The sequence below is a fragment of the Condylostylus longicornis genome, unplaced genomic scaffold (assembly GCF_029603195.1).
Source record: "Condylostylus longicornis isolate FDR11 unplaced genomic scaffold, ASM2960319v2 ptg000028l, whole genome shotgun sequence".
Lineage (NCBI taxonomy): Eukaryota > Metazoa > Arthropoda > Insecta > Diptera > Dolichopodidae > Condylostylus > Condylostylus longicornis.
The window spans coordinates 6,378,626-6,403,680 of record NW_026577997.1 but is presented as its reverse complement, the minus strand read 5'-3'; the positions used below and the strand labels follow the sequence as shown (position 1 = coordinate 6,403,680).

At 24.9% G+C, this 25,055-nt stretch overlaps 1 protein-coding gene across 3 annotated transcripts in view; it reads left to right on the top strand.

Moving 5' to 3' along the window:
• The window catches only part of LOC129607646 (protein vav), a 146,310-nt gene that overhangs the window by 99,215 nt on the left and 22,040 nt on the right, over nucleotides 1-25,055 (top strand). For all 3 annotated transcript variants that reach the window (XM_055518782.1, XM_055518781.1, XM_055518783.1), the window contains exons 3-4: nucleotides 1,044-1,225; nucleotides 15,288-15,362. In XM_055518782.1, coding sequence (XP_055374757.1) covers nucleotides 1,044-1,225; nucleotides 15,288-15,362 — 257 coding nt within the window. The remainder of the gene's footprint in view (nucleotides 1-1,043; nucleotides 1,226-15,287; nucleotides 15,363-25,055) is intronic.

Sequence of the window (25,055 nt, the reverse complement as noted above, 5' to 3'; positions counted from 1 at the left end):
ATAATTTTTATTTTTATTTAGTGAGATAAAATTCGATATACGGTACGTTTAAATATTCATATTTTGTTTTTCTTTAAGTACTAATTTCATTCGATTATCGTATTAAAGTTAAAAAAAAAAAGTATTTTAGTATCTTTATATGAAACTTTCTATTATTGATATTATTCTTGGGATATGAAATCACGTACATACGTTAAAATCCTTAATTCGTGCGTCATGTTTTTATTCATTTACTATTTTCAATGAAGTAAGTATCTTATAAGGATGTGCATTGTAAATGTTTTTGCATATAAATTATGAACTTTTAACTGGCACCATCTTATTATGTTGAGAGTAGATAGTTGGGTTTAGTTTTGTATATTATGTGGGTTAAAGTGCTATTCTTTCAATATAAATTTAGAATTTAAAGATTTATTCAAACGTATTTGAATTTATTTTTAATATTTGAATAATTAAGAAAAATTTTAATTAGCCTTGAATTCGTTAATGCACTGATAACAGTAATTTTCAATTTCACGTAAATATGAATTTCTGTAAGCTATTGTCGTGCAACTTAGCAATAGAGCAAAATTATATAAGAAAATAGAACAACCTAAAACACGGTAAGAAAATTGTTTCATAGAAAATCGGTTACCTCTTCGATGGGAGAATATTGTTGCTGTAACAGATCTCTTGCCGGTGCATTGTCTCATCTTCGAGTAGGTCAGAAGAATCGGCTATTCATAAATATTCTTTGTAGTATCTGGCGTGATGGCGAGGAGGAAGAGGACGAAACGATGGCCTGCCTCCTATTTTTATACCGCACGTTTGCGAACTCCAAATAAATATTTCTTGTGTTTCTCTTCTTTCAGCCTACTAAGATCTTAGCGAATTTGATTGCTAGGAATTTAAACCCGTTTTCGATAATTAAATTTTCCCTCGCAGAACCGCGACAGCCTTGTTCGGCTTCCTTTTAATTCTTTTAAGTATACGCTCAATTACAATAAATATTTTTTTTAAGAAAAAATTAAAAATTTTTTTTTTTCTTTATTTTTCTTTTACAGTTTCTCTGTTGCATTAATATTAAATTATTTTTGGATGCATGTAAAAATCATTTTGGATTAAGAGAATCGGATTTATTTGAACCAACAATGCTTTATGATTTAACAAATTTTCATCGTGTTCTATTAACATTAGCAAAATTATCACAATGCCGTAAGGTACAGCAATTACATCCAAATTTAATGTAAGTATTTGTTTTTTTTTTCTTTAAATATTTTGGAATATTGTAAATGTAGTAAATATAGGTTAAAAGAAATTTATAGAATAGCTCGATCTTGTGCTTACTGGACTTGATTTTTTCACCTTGTTGCCTATGGTATGATTTCAAATATAAATTTCATTCTTGAAACTATGACTATAGATTAAAAAATTCTCTAGCATTTTTGTTGAAATTCAATAAATTTTCCAATATTATTGAACATTTAAAATTTCTTATTAATTGTTAATTTTCAATTGAATTTCGAAAAATTCATATTTCAAGTATTTTATTTTTAAGGATATATGAGAAAATAATTTATTTGTTTTGCAATTTCCAATTTTAATATCCTGAATTTAAATGGAATATTATTGAATTAAATTGAATATTGCCTTATAGAATTTATTTGTGAATTGTTAACTATATTTGAGGAAATTCGCTGTTTTCTATAGTTAAGATTATTAATTTAGATTTGAAAATTTAAGATGATCAAATTTTCGATGAAGGAAATTATATTTTAAATAATAATTGAATAAATATTTTTAACAAAAATTTTCATATTGTTAAAAAAAAATTGGCAATATGGCAAAAATATTTTTTTTTTCTATGAATTTTTTTACAATAATTTTTTGTTGTTGTTTTCTGCGTGTATAGTTTGTTCGATTAATTTTTTTTTAATATTCAAAAATAAATTTATATTGGCAATTGCTCATTACTCCGTATATATATACTTACTCTATTGTAATTCTTAGAAATTTTCATTTGCAAATCTTTTTAGAATTTCACAGAAAAAAAAAATTACTTATTTTTTTTTTATTCGCTTTCAAATTAAGTTTGATTTCTTCAAGGACATTTTGTTGGTTTTTACATTTTTGTTGTTTTTTTTTTCCATATTATGTACTTAATATCATGATTTTCCTATCTATTCTAATTTTCTCGATATTCTATATAGAAAAACTAATTTGAAAGCAATGGGAATTGAAGCGAATACTCTCGTAGGAGAGATTTTAAAAATGAATTATTGCTTATGTTTTTTTTTTTTCTATATTTTCTCATCTATTCTAATAATAAAAATTATCAAGGATAATACATAAATATTATACATATTTAAATATTATGTGGATGTTTCTGTAAAACTACGTTATAGGTCAAGGTTTATATTTTTACAAGAATGAAAATTATTTGCTTTTTTAGGATATTTGAGAAAAAAGAATATATAGGGGAAAAATATACTTATTAATTTTATTTTGTTTGTTTATTAAGGCAAGCCAAATTGGAATTGCCATAAATATTTCTTAATTTGTAAGAGTACAGTCTAATGATAACTCATGTTTTATTCTTCCTCACCTCTATAATTGTCTTAAATTGTTTTTGAAGCTTCTTACATGGAGACTTTTTAGTTTGTCAGCAGGAAGATCCTCTCAATGTTATGACCTTATATACTTTACATTTCTGTTTATTTTTGCTCCTTTACTTCCCTTTAATTACTCTCTCCACATTTTTCTTTAACTTTCCAAAATTTTGTATATCGCCAACTGTATTTAGTTTAAAAATCATCACATTTTTTTCCAAATTTGAGATTAAAATAAATTTAATTTTCATCATTGGCATTCCAGTTCGCATTCTATTCTGCCATAATTGGTAACTTTTCCAATAATGTCGGCAGCAGTTATTTCTCTGTTATTCAATTTCAAAATTGAATGAATAGATATTTCAATTTATTCCTATTTTGTTTCTAAGTGTAATTTTTCAAGTCACTAAAGCATAACATTAAAAGTTCTGTTATCATTCATCTCCCATTAACTTAAAGAAGTTAGCAATCCTAGAAATATGCATAAAATTCTTTAAATGAAAAAATTTGCACGAAATTAATTCAATACCTGCTTAGTTCGAAAAATTCTTAAAATACCTAAATTTTAAAAATTCTTAAAATTTTTTTGGAATTATGTTTTAACTCACTCATTTGAATATTTTGCTTGGAAACTTCATGAGTTTGGCTAATTTTCATTGTTGTTACCAGGAAATTTGCTTTTTTATAAATCAAAGACAAAAGCTTACCCTAAAACCTTGAATTTTGTTTTATGTATTTGTTTTTTTGTTAATCCTTTTGTTGTTTTTGATTTGAAATAAAAAGTAAAGCAAATAAATTTTTTTTATTTGTTTGGTATTACAAAATAGTCTAGAAAAAAAAAAAAAAATAATTCGCAGAAATTTTTTTTTTTGAAAAAAATAAAATATTTTTTTTCGCATACTTGTAGGAGAGAAATAATGGAAAAACAAAGAATTTCTTAGAAATTGTTTGTTTTTTTGTTTTATTATCGATTTAATTTGGACATGGCACTTAAATAATATTGCAAGGTTAACGCAATATAAGCGTTGCGCATAAATTTACCATTAACTAACAAGTTACATAGAGATCTAAATGTTAAAGGCAATTTAACATCAATGCTTTTAGGAAACTAAAATGGAATTATCAACTGGAATAGTGAAGGTCTAATAAATTTGATATTCTGTAATGTTCGTACGTTTTTGTATGCGGTGAGGCAGTTTAAGTAGGGCCGATGAACTCGAATACTTTTTCAGTGGTTATTGTAACAGCAATTTCTGGCCGGTTCTACCATGTTGAGGAGATCATAATATAGGCCGGAAAACTAAAAGAATCTCAAAAGGCTTAATATAACAGATTAAGACCTATGATCAATAAATTTAACCACTAAGTCTTGAGATATTGTACGGTCCATTCTCAGTAGGCGTTTTGGTAGCCAGGGGTACGGAGTTTCTTTGATACCAGGTCAACTTAGACAGCAAAACATAACAAAACAAACAAACGAACAGGTAAACATCGACATGACACTAGCACAACGGGAATGTACTGACATGTCACAAGCCACAATAAAACGATATAATCGAGATGTGAGATTCAAATCAGAAACAAGATACGACAAAGAAAGATATGAGAAATATTCCCCCTACACCCACTCAGCAAAAGAAAATTTCTATCCTGCCTTATTTAGAACTGCAAAATCATACGAGCAAAAAAAACACTCCAACGCCAAAATAGGAAGAGGAGAATCTTGGCAACCAAACAACTTTGCTTGCCACCTTTAGAAAATCTGAAAGATTTGTATGACTTCAGAAAGGAGGGATCTTAGTGGTACCGGTGAATACAATTGTATTAGTCTCCTTTATATAATCCCATTAGTCTACCTTTTAAGTGCATACTTCTTTTATACAATCGCATTAGTGTTACCGTCAGTGCTTCTGAGAGGTTGCCTCACAAATCCTTTAATAGCTAATAAATTGAATTTTATTTTTTTTTAACTATAAATTCGTTTTTATTGCTCAAATCAAATCTCTTGAGTGATTATCATAAAAATTATTTAAGTGTCTAAAAGGTATCTTATGAGGACCCCCAAAAAAAGAGCACTTAAATATTTGACACGTTTGTTTTTAATTACAAAATTATTCCTTTTTCCTTTATGAATTAAATAAAATCAAAATTTTAATTTATTAAAAATAGAATAATAAAAAAAAATCTTTTGTTCGAGTTTCTAAAGCAAGATTTCATATTGAATGAAGAGGAAATGAAATTAATTATAATATAAAAAAATAATTATTGAAAAATTCCGAAATTGAATCAATAAATATAACGCACAGACATGAAATGGTGATAATAATCAAAAAAGGAAAATAAAATCCATTAAAGGACATCCCTAATTATATAAAACATAATGAAGAAAAAAAAAAAACGGAATGAAATAAAATTTGAACTGCGAGAGTTTTTTTTTTCCCTTCTTCTATTCCTATTGGTATCGTAGTTTCTCTTGTGAGTGCGGCTACACCGTGAATAGTAGTGAGGAAAAGACTAGTATTGCTTTACTATCCAATACCATATGGCACAATTTTTAACAACATAACATGGTGTTTATTTAAAGCTAAACTACTTCCTATGAAAATTCGGGTTTTAAAACGAAAATTTGAAATCTCAGTTAATTGCTCAACTTTTTGTTGAGCACCGTCAAATAGGTGCCTAAGCAATTCTTAGATCATAATATCCACTGAGTACCGTTTAAAAATTCTGTAACGATTTTATGTTATTTTGGAGGACAAACACTATGAAACTTTAAAAAAAAAAATTTAATTTCAGAAAGTGGTCCATCATAGGGCGCCAGTATTATATTTTTGAAGCAAATTTAGGAAAAATATTTAATTCAATTGAATTTTAAAGCCTCGTCTCAATCAATAAAATAAACTATTTTTTTTTTTTTTTTTTGGAAAAAATTAGTTTTTAGGAATAACTGGGCCCTCATTGGGGGCCAATTGTTTTTTTTTTTTTTTTTTTTTTGAGAATAAAAAATTTTATATAAAAAAATTTCACCATCTCTTCTGCAGCTCTTCTGTAACACTAGTACCAATTTATTTGTTTAGCACGTTTAAACATCATTGGGGAAATGGACAATCTGGCGGCCCCGTCTTATGAATTTTACATTAAATTTTTTCATCTTGATAATTGTCGTCGTTGTTATATCTCCCTCCTTCCCCCATTTTATTTTTTAATAGAAAAATAAAATTGTTCAGTGGAATGAAATTAAAGTGTGCTGAGTTAAAAATAACATTTTTTCTTTTCATTTAAATGTCAACTATATTTTGGGGAGGGGGGGGGACAAAAACAATAAGGACTAAAAGTATATTTTATAATTTATGCATTGAAAGAGTAGATTTTTTTTTTCGAATTTCTTTATATAAAGAGGCTTACACAAAAACAATCTAATTTTATTTTAGGTTAGAATTATTTATTTATTTTTTTTAGTTGTTTTTGTTTTTATTTCTCCTTTTCAATTCTTGGAATCTTCTTTTCGTTTTGTTTTCATTATAGGTGTTAATAAGAAAAAGCACTTTATGATCAAAGATTTTTTTTTTTCTTTTTTTAATTAAAACGTGCCTCATTTAGATTAGGGTCAATTAAAATATCCTTGTAATGATTATGTAAGGAAATATTTAATAAAGTTAAGTCGAATAAAAGAATTAAAAATTTTTAGTCCCCTTCTATAATAGAGAAGAGAAAGGTCAGATATACACTCAAATATTCAAATATTGACTTTAAAGGTATAAAATTTTTTTTGGTAACAGAAGGTGAAGAATGGTTTAAAATTGTGAAATAAAAAAATATAAAAGAAAAAAAGAAAAGAGGTCCTTAAGAGGCTTTGTTTTCTTGTTTTTTTAAATTAAAATAACAAAAAATATTTTTAATTTTCATTCAAATTTTTTATCTTTTATAAGCCAATAATTTGTCCTTTTTCCCTAATCTTAATATCTGTTAGGTTTTTGTTCTATTCTTTTGAAATAAATTTATAAATAAATCCTAATTAAAAAAAAATACAATATTTTCTACAAGAAATTAAAAATATGCTTAGGAAATTCAAGAATTTTAATGAAAAAACGTAATTTATTTGGAATGTATGGGAGTGTTTGTTATTAACCCTTTTCGTTGCACGGGTTACTTTAAGATAACTTATTCTTTTAACCTGAAATTTCTATCCATTTTCAGACACCATGTTTGATTTCCATTACGAAAGTTGGCAGTTTTGTTCTGTATCAGGCAGAGTCCAGAAAAGTAGTTCTAGTGTATGACATTCTTAAATTCTTAAACTTCATAATAAATTTATTGCCAAATAAAATTTTAGTGTATTTTTAATACATTTCAGTTTGATGTGAATTTTTGATTTTCAATCTGGATGTTAGGGTTATTGAAATCACGTAAAATATTTGTATTTTATTTTATTTACATAATTCAGTAACTAAAGGGTTAAATATTTTGTTTAATTAATTTTTATTTTTATACATTTAAGAAAAATTAAAATAAAGCAGCTGTTTTTGATGGGACTTTTTTTTGTTATTATGTAAAGAAATTTAATATTAAAACAGGTTACTTAATATTTAGAAATAAAGTTTTCATTAACACGGCCGTATTATTGAGAAACAAGTATGAGAATGGGAGAATAATATTAAATCCTCTGAATAAGTATAATAAAAAATTCCATAACCTGAAAATTTTTTAACTCATCTCTTACAGTTTTGAAAATTATTGAGAAAACAAGTATAGGGTTAAAAATCTTATTCAAAATTTCGAAATTCCTTATATTAAAACAAACATATTCAATTGAAATATTTTTATTTTTATGGCCGTCATTCAATCTTAATCAAATTTTATATTCATTTTTAATATTATACTATACGTCACATACAATCGCATATATGACTATATCACGTACGTTCTATAATAAAATTTTTTATATTGTTTATCCTTTATATATATCGTAACAAATATTTAGAATTTTTTTGCTGGAAATTGATTGCTATTTTAAAATCCAATTTTATTATTGTCATAAAATCCTAGATAATAATAAAAATTTTGTTACCGACCGTATTGTGTAAACAATAGGTAGGTTATGTGATGGCAACAAATTTTGCATATCGAGTTTTCGGTGGGAACGTACTTCTCCATAGTAGGGAAGTGTAAATAAACTATTTTTAGCAACCTGTCGGTCTGTCGGTCTGTCGGTCTGTCGGTCTGTCGGTCTGTCGGTCTGTCGGTCTGTGTGTGCACGCGTGTATCTCAAGTTCGGCTGAACCGATTTTGATGAAATTTTATATGTAAGTTTATTTCCACCATGGCACGGATCGATCAACTTTTGGTATATATCAGGCCTCGGGAACTGCACTTTTTAGCGGGCCTGTTTTACATTTTTGAGCATATTGAAGAACATATTCAACCGATTTACTTGAAATTTCATATATAAGTTTTGCTCTACCGGCGATGAAACCTCCTAACTTTTGGAAGAAATCAGGCGTCAGCAACTGGACGTTTACTACGGGCCAAATATACATTTTTGTGTATATAAAGAGAAATAATCAACCGATTTCATTGAAATTTAATATTTGAATTCCTTGTATTAAAACAATGAACATGTAAATTTTTTGGAAAGATCAGGGCTCGAAAACTGATCTGCGGGCCGATTTTACATTTTTCACCATATCTACGGAACGAATTGATGGAGTTTCTTGAAATTTGATATTTGAGTTCTGATTGTTACCGAAACTAAATGGCGAGCATTTCAGGGAATTCGGGTAACACAAAGCGAAACTCTACTAAGAGCCAAATTTACATTTTTCTAGGTATGCTAACTATAAGCTTACTAATGTCCTAAAAATTGGAAAGAAGTATTTAACAGACATTTTTATAATATTCTGTAACACTTTCACTTAACTAGACAATACACATTGCGGTCGGTTATGTGCTGACCACATCAGATTTTTTTTTTTGTTTTGGTACAATAACATATGGTTCTATTGCATATATGTAGGCGTTTATTAATATTTTCTTCTTCTATCTTGAATTTTTATTAATTTATATTTATGAATGTAAAATTTTAGTATGTTTGTCTAGTATTTTGTTTTTAACAAAATTTTCGTATTCAAAATAATTAATTTAATAAAAAAAAAAAAAAAAAAAAAAATATTTTATATTAGAATGATTTTTACAAAAAAAATTATATTGGTTTTCTCCTATATGAAAAATTTGAAAATTGTTTGGGTATTTCTTAAATGAGAAAATAGATTCAAGTAATTTGTTTACAATGAATTATTTGGAAATGAAAATTTAGAATTATGAGTATATTTGGAAAAAAATTTAATAAAAATAATTTTAAAATTTCAAAAGAATTTTTTAAAATTATTGTTTTTAAAATTTTTGAATTGATTTTTAAGAGTTTAAGAGAATATTTCAATGTTATTATTGGGTTTTACATAAAATAACTGGGTTATATAATAATTATTTTTGCCCAATTAACTTATAAGTATATTTATTTGAGTCAGTTAATTTGGAATATTATTTTTGCATTAAGTTTTTTGTTTACTGAAATTTTAATTTAAAAATTTTATAATTTTTTTCAAGTTTGACCTGGGTCTTATTGGAATATTTGAATTCCTCATATAATATTTAAAATCTTCGTGCCAATTTTTCGCTAATTCGTCTATGCGGAAGTTTATTCTATACAAACTTATGATGCATTTTTGGATCCAGCATCATATAACAAAATATTGTATAAGATTTCTAGTAAAAATTTGTTGTCTAACTCAAATATGTGACTAAATTTGAACTAACATCCCAAAATTTAGGTTCGAAATTTGAACCTTTATTTAATTTTAATAAATTATTTTAAAATAACTATTCTTTCAAATACTTCAATATTAAATCCGACAACATATCCTTAAATAAACATATGCAATTATTTATGTATGATAATAAAATTAATATTTTGCAATCCACCTTCAACACATTTGAATAATTTACATAATTAACAGGCTATGATATTGTACCTGTGTTCACAAATAACTATAGAATAATTGTAAAATTCAATTAAAATATACTATATCTATATATACATTATTATTCTATAATATTATTGTTCTTTCACATTTATACCTAAATTTATATTCTTTATATTAATTTTTCTTCCTACGATTCTAATATGTGTGTGTATAACACTATAATGTAAAAAGGATCGAGGAAATTCAATTTCCTTTTTTTGTTCAGGAACATTGGAATAAAAACACAAGTACAAGAAAACAAAAAAAACATTCAAACACCTACACAAATATGCACATACATAATTTATTATCGTAAACATTATTATGATTGTTTTTGTTATATACTTTCATTCGACTTTGTTATAATAATGTAAGTACTTAAATATATGCATACAACACAAGATATTTATATTGTAATTTAATATGCGAGGACAGAGAGTGAGAGTGAGTTGAAAAATTGTCAACACGCCTTTAATGTTATGTGTTGAAAAAAAAAATGGGAATGATCTTTTTTTTCAGTTTTGTTTTTTTCTCCCCTTGTTTGCAATTTTCCGTCTTTGATGTGAAATTGGCTGGAAAAATTTTTTATTTAATGAAATTTGCTTAATTTATTATATTTGACTTTCTATTTGATTTTTTTTAAATAATTTATTTTAAATTTAAAAAATGGTCTAAAAAAATTTTATGAAGTACTGAGATTTAGCAGATTTTTTTTTTTTAAAATTAGTAAAAATATTTTGTTTTTCTGCTAAAAATATTTTTCAAAATATTTTCGAAACTCAAATCCTTATCATTCTCTTGTTTCTAAAGATATAAGGAAATTTTAATATAATTAAGGCAAACACCTGCCGGCCATAATAGTCGTCATATACGGCAAAGTATGAAAATATCAGAAAAATTCGGCTAAAATTGGCATTATAATCTGTCAAAAAAAAAAAAAATTAAGATAAAATCAGCAAAATTAGAAAATTGAAATTTCATATTGAAAATTAATTTTTGTGCTAAGTAATTGAAAATAATTATTATTTTCTTCATATGGCAACCGTAGTTTGCATTATAGTGCTACTAAGAAGTGAAATTTTGCTAAATTTAGCATTAAATCTGTCAAAAAAGAATTAGTAATAATTTCAAATTGTTGTTCAATGCTGTATACTGTTCTAAGTTTAATTATTTTTTATCTCCCATTTTCACTTATAATCTGCTTATATTACTTATTACTTACTTATTTATATACTTGTGTTTACTTGAAAAATTCAAAATATTCTTCTTAATAAAGGTTAAATTTCATTTTGTTTAAAATATTTTTTTTTTTCACACAAATTTTAAAAATTCATAACTGACCCTTATTGTAGATTCTATTTTTAATTTTATTTACTTTTAAGAATCTTATATAACAAAGAAATATTATATACATATTTCAAAAGTAAACAAAAATATTAGAATAAAATTATGCTAACTTGAAATTTTTACTCTCCCTTCTCTATTATAGATGAATGTATAAGTAAATTTACTATTGTTAATTTAATACTGTTATGTTAATGAAGTGTAAAGGTGTTAACCCTAACCGATTAAATAAATGGTTTCCTTTTGATTAAGTTTCTTATATTTTCTTGTGTATACATAAAAGTTTATGAAAATTAGAAGACAAGTATATATTGTTGTGCTATGTGTTATACTTGTATATAAAAGAGTGAAAGAAAATGATAAAAAAAATTATGAAAGTAGAGATGGCAATTTGTATATTTTGATTGATACAAATATGACATTCATTTTTGACACTAATATATCATTTAAATTCAGGTGTTAAATTTTGAAAAAAAGGAAAGAAAAAGAGTTTCTGTTTGCTCGAAGAGGAAAGAATATTAAATTTTAATTAAATTAATTTAAAATTTTGGAATGTAGGGGAACAATTTCGAAAGGGAATGTCGAAATGTTTTTAAATTGCTTTCGGTAGATAAATGAGAAATTCTACAATACTCGATGTTTTTGTGTAGAGATTTTAAAATATTTTTTTTGTAATATTTAAGAGGATTTTTAATTGTAAATATAGATAAGAAATTATGTAGAAAGATTGCTTGTTAAGAGAGAATTAGAGAATATCGGGCAAAAAATGTTTGCGTGCGTGTTTTTTGACCAGATAGACCCGAGTCCTTTGCAAAATCGGTTTAAATCTCTGGCATATGCATTGGCCAGGTCTGTAACCCGCATAAGAAAATACAAAAATCTTCTACCTCACCCGTGCCAAAGCTGATTATGGGAACAGGTGATGAGCCACCGTTTCCTCTTCCTTCTTGTCACTCCAGCAGGGATCGTTAGCGCCCCGCTCATCCTCCTCGTATGTTCGCCATGATGTAAATAAGTGGCTTACATTATATTGTGTTTGTATATACTTATTTCAAAGGTAAATTTCCATGTTAAATATTAATTTGCGCCTTCGTAAATAATATTATTTAAAAACAAGCATGTTTATTAATTTTATTTAATAAATTGGAAATTAAAAGTTAATTTAATTTATATAAAATCATATTTTGTTAAATTTTTTTTTTCATATAAAATTTTATTATTTTAATGGAATATTAAAAAAAAAAATTATTTCTTAAAAATTTTTTGTTTTCTTTTCAAATTATTATTAAATTTCATTTTCCTTCATATTTTATTCATTTAATTTTCAATGAAATGTAAATGTGTTTTTGATATTTTATTTAATATTTTGCAAGAAATTTTCAATTGCTTATATAAATGTTATTTTTAATTTTCACTAATACTGCTTTATTTTTGCTTTATGAGAATTTGATCGTCAGCAACTTATCAACTTTGTATGTCAGCAGTATTTTCTCAATATTAATTCTGAGAATCAGAAATGATCCGCTCAACTCTATTATGTAGTATGTTGAGCTATACTGTTATTTTTTCTATTCATATATCTCTTATCTCATTCTCTCTTTGAATTTTTTAGAGAAATTGAGTATTCGAAATGGAGTGTGAAAGTGGCAAAACATTGTGTCAGTTGTGTGAGAAACATTGCGATTATAAGAAGTGCTAAGAAACTGTTAATAGTAATATTAGAGAATAATGATAATATGATCGATATCTGATCTATAATCTGATTTCCTTGAAAGCCTTAAGCTAAATTTAATCATAAATTTAATTTTTGAAAAATTTCTAATAATAAAAATTTCATTTCTAATATATTTAATTACTCCTTTGTTCTATATTGCAAGCAAATAAATATAATTAGAGTTTTAAAAGCTCTGTTAAAATTTTTAAGGTGATTTACAAGGATATTCTATAAATATAAGGATATATTATATTATTTATCACTTCCTACATTGCACTAAAATTTAAAATTACATGTAAAACCGGATGGCATTTTGAAAAAAAGAAATTGGTATTAAAAATTTTCAAAAATAAATCAAACATTATAAACTTCTATTTTTAAATGAAAATAATGAAAAATATATAGAGAATATTAATATCATTCTAAAAATACAATAGAAATAAGTAGATCCTGTAAATAAAATTATAAATTAATAGAATTTTCCATATCAAAGAAAAAATTTTTTTCAAGATAAATTTTTTACTAAAAATGAACGAGGACGAATTCATTTGCTGAAAAAAAAAATGTAGAAATGTGAAAATAATTTTTTTTTCTGTGTAATTTTTAATTATAAATATAAACTTAAGTTTCATGATAAATATAAATTTAAATATAATGAGATTTTCTTTTTTTTTTGCTATAGGTATACGCCCTCATATACAATTCAATATAGTTTGCATAATTCAAGAATTTTTCGGGAGAAAAAAATGGAAAAATAAATCACCAAGTTTTTTTCTTTTTTAGTCATAAACTTTTCTAGTCCTGTTTTTTTTTGTCACCTATATATGACTGGCTTTTGTCTTCTACTTTTAATGTGTATAATAAAAAAGTAGTTAATCAAATGTACGGTTTGTAAAATGGCACATTTCCACCATGGTTTTGAACTTGTATTACTAAAATTTAAGGGCTAAATAATCAAATTTTGAAGTAATACTCATTTCCTTATAAATTTGCATAACTTTAGGAGGAATCTTAAACCGATAGTATTCAAAAAATTTTATAATACCGCAAAAATTTAATTTAATAACAGTGGGGATTCTGTGTATCAAATAAAGAAATCAATACGACATTTTGTCGTAAAATATTCTAAAAATTTTATTATAGACACGAATCATTTGTATGAATTGGTTTGTGTTTACAATAATAATATCGAACTTTTTACGATAATTAATACTATCATCTAATAATTTAATAAACAGAATAAGCTGCAGTATAGATGAGAGTATACTACCTTTAGATGAGAGTATGATTACAGTTACGTTTTTACTCATATCATTCCCAAATTATACTTTTGTGCAAAATTACTCTAGTTTTTTTTTTTTGGAAACTTACGCAGGTAGTCACCAAAATGAAGAAATTATATAATACTCGAATACTACTGTAATATTCACTCGATTTTAGTAGATAGATTAGGTAAATTCGTGCGTTTGTCATTGTGGGAACGATATAGTAATTTCATGAACCTTTGAATGTTGGAGAAATATCAGACTGAATGCCAATTATTTTGTAAAACTTGTGGTAACTGGCCCTTTCTAAGGTGCAAGAACAAGGAAATTTAATTGATCTCAAATAAAATACCATACTATATACTTGGCGGACATACTGAAACGAATAGGCACGTTTGCTTGCAAATTCTAATTTTTTTGTCGTTCTAAAAATAAGTAAATAAAAGGACAATATAATCATAATAGAAAAGGAGGAAGAAAAGAAAAACAAATACCCAAAAAAAAATATGATAATGATAACAATTTGTTTCATTTTTGAAATTTACATAAAAACAAAATGACAACTAAAGTAACAAAAAAATATTAAGAGAATTTGTTGCCTATTAATGTCAAATTATGTTCATTATCCTTAAAATATACACGCATACGTACATACATACATAATATTATTTTATGACATAAAATTATTTTCATTATAAATTAGATTAGAGGTGAAAATTTGGGTTTTCTTTTAATTATTTAAAATCATACTTATATAAAAATTGTAGAGTCATTAATATTTTTTTAGTATTTAATATTAAAGATTGCCCTTTTTTTTTAGAACTAATGAATTTTACTCATGAAATTATATGACATATATTAAGTAATTGTATTCTAAATTAATCTAGCATTAGAAATCTGTATGCGTTTGTATCTGTAATCTGTATGAGACTTAACGCTCTTCCAATATGCCTTATATGAGTTTAAAATATTGAAATCAGGCTAATTAGGTATGATTATTTGATATACTAAAGAATTTATTAAACTCTGCCAATTCTCTGCCATGCACCTGACATATGAGACTTAACAACCGATGAGGCTGATCACACAATATTTAATCATTTTTCTTTATTATTTTACGACCATTTGTTTTCAATCATCCCTATAATAAACAGCATTGCCAATTATCTATAAAATGAAGTTAAATTTTCCAAAAAATTATTATTAAATACCAATTCTTAAAATTCTTTAGTTTATCAATTACATTAATATTTACATAAATATTTATTATATCGTAATTTTAACGTATTTAAACACACCTACACACAACTATAAAAAAAAAAAAATAATAATTTTTTTCTCATTTTTACAATTGTAGGGGTTTTAATGTTCAGCTGTCACAAAATGAAAGAAGTCATTCAGATGAAGCAATTTATAGGGATTTACATTCAACGTAAGTATTTAATATTTATATACACACATACATACCATTATATAAAAGTACAATATATAAAATACGCACTAGTACAAGCAAAATTACGTTACAAAATTTTTGGTTTCGTAAATTCTTATTATAAATTTGAGTTTCAATTTTTTTTTTTTCGTTGGTTTTCGTTTTTTCCGTTTTTGTTGTTTTGAATTATTTATGATAAAGTTTTTGTATTAAGATAGAAAAGGCAAAAGTAGAAAACCAGAAATGTAAAAAAAAAAATTTTTTTTTTGTTTGTTTGATATTTTTTATTTCCTACACAAAAACGAATTCGGAATTCGGCTTTTGTTATAAGGATTTTTTTCTTTTTTGTTGAAGAAAAAATTACACGCAACAAAATAGACCATTAACTGGATTAGGTCAGTCTCGTATTTTTTTTTTATCATTTCACTATTATCATTTTTGCTTTTTTTTTCAAATTCCATTTTTATTAGAACATTATCCTTATTTTCCTTTTTATTTATTTACCTTAAGCAACAATATTACATTATGTGGGATTCTTGTGCTTTTTTTTTTGATAAATCCCACTCTTTTTTATTTTCTTTATTATTTTTCTCTCTGTTGTTTTCTCTTTTCACTCCTCTCACTATTCTTGTAATGAATGGTGGAAGAAGTGTAGTACTGTAGTAGAGTAATAGAATTGTTTTCACTTCTGCCTTTCATAATGGTAAAGAAGCAAAAGCAATGTCATAATAACAGTAGAGAAACATAACAGTGAAGAAAGAGAAATTATTTTGTCATTTGAATTCTTTCTAATTTAATTTTTTTTTTTACAGAAGTTTTACCATACAGATCGTTTTCTCTATTTTCAATTACTTTATAAAAATTGTACAAATGTTGTTGTTGTTAATGTTATCGTGGGAAATGAAAATAAAATGAATGTAGGCAAGAAAAATTAGAGAGGCCAAAAAAGAAACAAAAAATGAAATGAATTATTGTTTTCGTATTTATTGAATAGTTAAGAATATTTTTTGACTTTCGCTTGCTGTAGTAAATTTTGACATACATACGTATAGAAAGAGAAGTATATTATTATTGTGTGTATATGTTATTATTGTTAAGAAATTTTGAGATAAAGAAATTATGGCTATTTTATTTATTTATAGTTTTTTTTTTTTTGCAAATGAAGTGCAAATATCAAAAGTTTAATGGGGTGAAAAGTAAATTTAAGTGGAGAGTGTGAGAGAGAAGAATAGAGAGAAATAGAGACGATATTAATATGTATGTAGTTAAAATGGATGACATAACAAATTAGTTTCAATAAATTTTAATTAAAATAAATACAATAATAATTAATAATGTTAATACACAGGATAAATTTAGATGTCTTATATATTATTAAAAAAAATTAAGATATAATTTATTAAAATTAGTTGTAATAGAGTAGATGTGGGTTGTTTCTCTTTAGAAACATTATGAATGTAATCAGAAGCAAACCATAAAAGAGTAGAAATGATTTTATAATTTTTAAATGTATTCGAGTCTCGTTTTTGTTAAAAGAAATTGATTTGTATAGAAGGGTGATTTTTGCATTTAATACTGGTTGAAGTTTATTTCGAGTGTCGAATTATTAAGTTTTTTTATTGGACACCCGTGCGTCACTTTTACGAATCGAATTGTGTCAAATATCGCACTTTTGAAATTCGGCACTCTGGAGTTAAAATCTCTGAATGATTCTCTTCCCTCATTTTCTCATGATTACGTCACTCATACTTTCTTTTTTTTTGTGAAAAAAAAACAAATTCTTAAATATCAAATTATTATTCTCAGAAAATCATTTTAAAATTCAAAAGGATCCTATTATTTTATTTGACTTATTCTTTCTTATATTTTTTCTTTTTTATGTTTTACAATCTTTGGTTAGACTATGCTACAAAGAAATAAAATGAGTATGGAAAAAAAATTTTGTTTTTTTTTTGAAGTTGAAAATAACATCATAAAGCTATTAAGGAATTTCCTTTGAAATTGTAAAAATTAGTTAAAAACAAGGTAAAAAAAAAAAATATAAAGAAAAAAAAAATCTAAATACCTGATAATATTTTAGCATTTTGTTGTTAAGGACATTGATCTTAAAATAAGCAAAAAAAAACAGGAGAAAAAAAACCCAAAAAAAATGAGAAAAATAACTTTTGTTTTCAATTATTCTCTTTCTTTCCTTTGTATGTCAGCAGTATTCTTGTTTTTTTTGTGTGGTGACTGATTTTTAGAAACAATTACTTCGCATTTCTCACTCCTCTCTTCTCTATTTTTTGTTGCCATATTTTTTTCATAAGACTTCAATTCCCCTGCTTTATAGAATATATGAGTAAAAAGTGCTGTTAGAATTCTTATTTTTACAATTTTTTGATTTTACTTCATCAGATTTCATTTCAAATAAAATATTACATTTTAATAATAATAATTTATGTACATTAATATATTTTTACAAATATACGATATACAACGATATACGATATACATTTGAACATATATACGATATACATAAATAGAGATTGACGTTATAGACAATGAGAGAGAGGGATAGAGACAATATTTTTAAATTATATTATTTTATTTTATGAATATTTATGGGATTTTAAGTTTTTTGTAATATAGAAAAGTGTACTTCATTTTGTTATACTGCATATGTACTGCATATAGCGTATGTGTCTCTTTCAATATTTTATGTAAATTGATGTTGAGCAAAATATGAAAAATGAGTCTGGTCTATATTACCGAACCCTGAATTATAAAAAGAATATAAAAATTTCGTTAACATTTATTGTTAGTCGAATGTTTCCTTGTATTACACTTAAATTAGCAAAAAAAAGAAATGCAAAATATTATGTTATAACACAAAATGTAGAATAATAGGAATTGCATATTATTAGGCTATTAATAATCTAATGAAATCGAAATAAATCTATGATTAGCACTTAATTAAAAAATTATAATATGCCTATAAGCTAAAAAATTATTTTAGAAAATAAAATTTTCCTTTATTATTCTTTGTCTTGTCTCATTTTGATAATTAACCGTAGGCAAGTAATATCATATTAATTTTTGTCGACACATGCACATAATAAATCTATACACACTTTTAAAAATTAATTAATAAAATAATTATTATATAAATGACATATGGGCTATATTATCAGATTTAGTCAATTATTGTTTAATTCTAGGAAAATAATTAAATCAATTTTAGACAATATTTCCATGTGTTCATTTAAAATAGTCCTTGGTCATTATTATGTAATATGTACAAAAAATTTTGAAGAGTGTTATAGTATGTATATACTTGCATTCATATACGTATATATGGGTTTGTATGCATGTACCTATACAGAGGGATTCATCAAATTTTCTTAAAATCTTTGCAGCACTGAAACGGTTCCGTTTTAACAGTACGTTCCAAAAAAAAAAATTTTTACTCATTACACGATCGTTTACCCGATGGTGTATGGCTCTTAATTTGTTTTTGAATCGTCCGGTTTATATTTCAAACAAGTTATAAAAAGAAAATAAAATGGAAACGTTTTTTTAAATATTTTTGCCTAAAAGTATGCAATTTTTTTTTTTAATTTACATGTACTTTTAAAATTTATTAGTTAATTTTCTTTAAATTTTTGGCAACTTCAGATCACAGATCATTGCGTTTTCCTAAAATTTTTCTTAAAACTTTTTGATTTATTTCTGTTTAATGATGTGTGTGCTTCTTGTGTGAGCCGTAGAATGCCAATACAAATTAGAACACGTCTTTAAGGACATTATCCAGGAACACATTAAAATTTTTTGCTTTAATATTAAAGTGTTATTTAATATTATTTTAAAATTAATACTTCGGAACTATATAAATATCCTTATATTATATAAATTAAATGTGATGGCTTTAAATGAAAAACAAAAATAGGTCATTGAATTCTAATTTTTGTTAATTGCCATATATTCGAGATTAGTTTAAATCTCTGGCAAACATGAATAAAATTTATTTTTCTAAGAAAAGCAAACAATAAAACAATATGGGCATGAAAATTTTGAATGCGTATAAAATTTATTTACGCATTTCATTTTTATACAATACAAAGATTTATACAAAATGTTAAACTATTAAAATTAAATTGAAATCATGTACATAAATTTGTAATCTTTATAGGCATTAAAAATATTATCAAAAATCTAAAATAAAAATTATCCGGGCTATCAAATCAAATTAAATAAAGATAACTTTATAATTTATAAGCTTATGTATTAATTTTTAGCAGGAATATCGAATTTCCATATAAAATCGATTAATTTAGAAAATAATGAAAAAAATAAATTTGGATAATACCAGTGGTTTGTAAAGCAGTATTTTTGCGTTAAATAAGTAAAATTACTATATTTTCATTAACATACCAAATATTATTGCAATATTTTATATTATCAATATAAAATATTGCATACTTTTAGGGGAATAATCATAATTTTAAAAGAAGCGTTAATATGATGGTCGAATCCACTGAGTAATTAAGAGAGTTATAAGACAATTAATTACAATTTTTTTTTGTTGGAAGCACATTAATTTCTTTTTGTTTTGGATAAGCTTGCAAATTCGGAAATAGAAGGTGGCTAAAATTGAAGTTTTACCGAATTCCAGAGAAAATACTTAATAGCGGGAGGGAAGTAATGTAAAACAAGGCTAATTCTATATTATGATTAATTTTAATGGTTATTTTGTCATTTTAATCTTTAACTATGCTTTGCTACGTTTGTGAAATTTAAATAATGTTTGTGCTTTCAATATAAAAATTTGTCCGAAAATGGCAATTTTGGGACTTTAAGTGACAATAACTTTTCTAGGTTTAGAGGGTATATAAAATTTTTGTTAACATATAATTCAGGATGGCCGTACTGAATGAAACTAATAATCACTTTTTTTGCTGGCAAAATACTGAAAAGAATAAAGAAAATAAAATTTTAATGATAAGAAACAACAAATTTGTCTCAAGGATTTTCCAATAAATTCAATTTTATTACAATCAAATTCTTGTACATTATATTGTTATATAAATTTTCTTTGTATATAAAAATTTATATATACAGGAGTATTACGGCAGTAGGTTGAAATGTACAAGAACAAAATTTTCTTATTCTTGCTCTTATTATTATTATTTTTTTTTTATAATGTCCTTATAATATCCGTTCTTATATTATTAATCTTTATCGATTCTTATATAGATTTTTTTTTTGATTTTATTTTGGTACATGATATACACGTATAATGTCAGATTGAAGGATTATTATTAAACTAAAAATATAAGTAGCCATACATGCATAGACAAATGCACGTATAAGATAAGAATTAGATAGGCTCTATTTGATTTCAAAAATATAAATTATATTATTTTGAGTATAAATGACCAGTCTGAATATATTCATGTATACAGGATCGCATATAAGCATCATACATATGTATATTATCAGTAAATGACTATAAATGTGTCAGAACAGAGATTATTAAAATCTTATTTAACTATATAAGGGAAAATTCATATCGATATGTCGATAAGTGTGTGTGCGTTAAAATTATATTACGTATTTGGAGAAAAAAATTTATATTTTTCCAGGAAATCCGAGTATCACAATAGCAAAAATTTTAAGTATAATAAAAGTCAGTTTATTTTTTTTTTTTTCTATAAATAGTACAATTTTTTTTGTGTGGTTTCTAATTTCATTACAGCTAATATAAAAGATTTTATTACGCATAATATGTGTAGCATACTTTTACATTGAAGGTAACGTTACGTGATAAAATTTTTATAGAATTTCATTGAAACTGATAAACAATTGTGTTAAATTTACTATATGTACACATATCAATCATATAACAGAATTATTAGAATTTAGAAGATTTTAAGAATTCTATACCAGTTGGAGGGAGAACAATTAAATTCCTATAAAATTTTCTCTATTAATTATTAGCTATTCTATATTACTTTAAAATTTAATTAATTTACAAATTTAATTTTGAAAAAATCTTGTTTTGAAAACTTACGCTTTAAAGCAAAAGAAGCAATATCAGTGTTGTTGCGTTGTCGCTTTACTTAAGTGGGATCTATTGCTTGTTTTGACGTCGAATACTACCAACTACTTCTTGTTTTCATATCTCTTGCTCTCTTCCAGTTTTTTTCGTATATTTTCAGCAAAATATGTTGCATATATAGCAAAGGTTCATTGTATATTAGCAGTATAAGTGTAATTGAAAAACGACTGGGCGGCACTATGTGGCTTAGATTAAATCCGGGTAAAATTACGGTGATAACTATTAATATAGGCGAAAGAAGTTCGTACACTTTCTGATGTCTGTGCCGTTCAGTCTTGTGAGGAGGTATGAGTACAATAATGTCTTATAGCCTGTTATCGGAGCGTTGAACTTATACTGTATTACTTTCGTAGTAGGTGGGTAATAGCGTTGAACATATACCATATTTTATAGTAGAATGATAGACTAAATAATTTTAGGCAGGCACAATTATGTTATATTGTATTAGGTGCCGGAGTATCGTAGAGGGTAATGAGATATCCGATGTTTTAGTAAGGAATCGGAATCAGCCTGCAGATGATTTGAAGAGGGCTTAAAAAAAGAGATTAAAAAGGTGAAATCAATGAGATTCTTAGAGAAATTTTCCGAGTCTTTCATACACTAAAAGTCTTTTGGGTGACTGATTACGATCAAAACCGATTTAAGAAATTTATTGCGTGAAAATTCTTACGGGTCCCCAGACTGGTCAATGTTGACTTGACTAAAACCCTGAAAGACAAGTGGTCGAATGCAATTGCAGAATCTGTAAGGAGATGGAGCAATCCACTGTATACGTTCTTGGAGAATACGGAGTGCTTGTTGATCTAAAAAAGAAGAAGGTTTATTGTGGGTAATTACGCACACTTTATTACAATAAAAAAAATTTATTTTTATTATTTCTAATATTAAAATCACTAAAAATTGAGTATCTACGATGCACGTTCTGGGATTATGTCGAGTATTTATTGATCTAAAAAAGAACAAGATCTATTGTGGGTAATTACCCAAATTTTATTACATAAAAATTTATTTTTATCATTTCTAATATTAAAATCACTAAAAATTGAATACAAATTTTTAAGCATATTTTTTCTCAACCTTTTATTCAAAAACACTTGGTAGTCATCGTCACTTTAATGCCTAATTATATTATAAGAAGAGTAAAATTTTTAAAATTAAATTTGAATATTATCTAGTCCTTTTTCATCCTTTTTGCTTTTGAAAATAACCTTCTATTATGTCATATGGGAATAAAATTTTTTTTTATTATATTTTTTTAATTTCTCATCATAATACCAAAAATGAAAATTCAAATAAAAAAGTTCATTGAAATTATATAGCTAGCTATATGAAATTCAAGTTCATTGCTAAAAAATTATAATTGAATTGAATTGAATTGAAAAGCAAAAAAAAAAAATGTCACCTGAATTAGATTTTTATTTTTAACAGATTTTTCTTTAATAATACATGAAATAATAAATTTGAATTGAAACAAAAGAAGTACGAGATATTATATAGGGACTGACTATAGCAACTCCTTTGAGATTTCCCTTTTTGTATAAGATTTCAATATAAAATATAAGAATCTTGAATTCAATTTTGAAAATTCTTCAAGATAAAAATAAAAGTCTATGTAGCTATATAAAAATAATGAAGAAAACCTTTATCAAAGGTCGACATTTTATTTTATTGTTTTAAGTTTTGTTTGATTTTATATATGTACACTCAAAGAAATCTCATGTATAATTAGGGATTTTCAAATTAAATTCAATGAGAGTAAAAATTGTTGACAATTTTTGATTGGCATTTTTTCTCAAGTACCACCAGGGTTCCTTCATTTTTTTTGAAAAATTTTACTTATTTCCTTAAAATCATCAATTTTTTTATTTTAAAAATTATTTTAAAGGTAATTCTTGTTTTATTTTTTCAATTCAAATGAAATTTTTCAATAAATGCCAATATTATTATTTTAAAATACCTTTAAATGAATTGAAATTTTCGGAATTTAATTCTCATGCATAATATTAATTGGAAACGAAGTTTATTCAAAGTAATTTCAATTCTATTGTAAGTATTTTGAGTTCTTCAATTTTCAAGGATTATTAAAATTTATTTGAAAATTTCATTATAATTTAGGTATACTAAAATATAAAAGTTGTTCTTTTAAAACTAAAATGAAAATTAAAAATACTATTAAATTACAGAAGAAAATTTCGAGGAATTTTAAAATTATTTTTTCGTGGAATTTTCGTGAATATTTAGTAATGGATTGAAAACTTTCGTTAAATATGAGAATTTTGTTCTGATTTTAATTACTACTTATATTCAAAAGAGAGTTATTTAACAATTTAAGGTGAATTTGTTCAAAATACATCCATGAATATTGAATTATTTTAAGGAATGCAAATATTGAGATTGAAAATTTTTTATATTTAAAATTAAATTTCAAATTTTAATTCAAAAATATTATTTTGAAAATTCTTATTCATTAATTTGTTCTCATTCAATAGGATTTCCAATCCAACCCAAAATTTAAATGGAATTTTTATGATTTTGAAAAAAAATTTCCCAAATCCAAAAAATAATGTTATTATTTAATTTATGAAAATTAATGCTAACATTTAATTTTTTTTAAGAAAACCAGAAAATAATTGCAAAATGAGGAATTGTTGAGGCTCGCTTTGAGTCATTTTCCTTAAAATCGTAAATTTTCGGTCCCAAAAATGATTATGTAAGCGAGGAATTACTGTACATGGAATTTCCTTTCATAGGCTAAACAGTGTTGTAAAGCGTGGTGTTAATGTACATGGGATTTCTTTTTATAGAGTAAACAGTGTTGTAAAGCTGGGGATTATTGTACATGGAACTTTCTTTATAGAGTTAATGCTGTTGTGTGCTTTATAGTTTCGCAAATATAGCTTCTTATCAAACACTACAGAATTTTTCAAAAATATTTTTAAATTTCTATGAAATTTTGAAAATTTATTTTTCTGCAATGCGAATTAAATTTAATTTAAATTTTTGTTTTTGTAAAAATTTTCTCAGTGTATCATACTTAATACACACATGATAACATTTACATATATTGTTAAATAATGTCGCTATAGGGAAAATACAAAAAAAAGGAGAAAAGAATTCGCCTACGTACGTTGAACACGGGCGCGTTGAATCATCGAGACGTATGAAATTTTTTTTTTTTAATAAAAATTATGAATGAATGAAAAAAAAAAAAGAAAAAAAGGAACAAAAAAAAATTCAATTCCAAGAAAATTTTTCTAATAATTTTTCATTTCTTAAACTAAAATTCGTTTTTTTTTTTTTAAGTATATTCAGTCGCCGCCACCGCCGCTACTACTGCCGAAAAAATCCTCAGCAGGTTAACAAAATTACATTCAAAATGAAATCGTATAAATAGACTTTAATTTTTTTTTTTTTTTTTTACTTTTTCATCTCATTTTGCTGTTATAACATTAAAAATTTTTGCTCTTATAACCTTTTACATATTCTTCTCAATTTCTTATGACATCCAACTGTTTTATATATTAATTTCCCAAAAATGTACCAATTTACAATTGACTCTAAGTGTGAGAAAATATTATATAAAATATAAATTG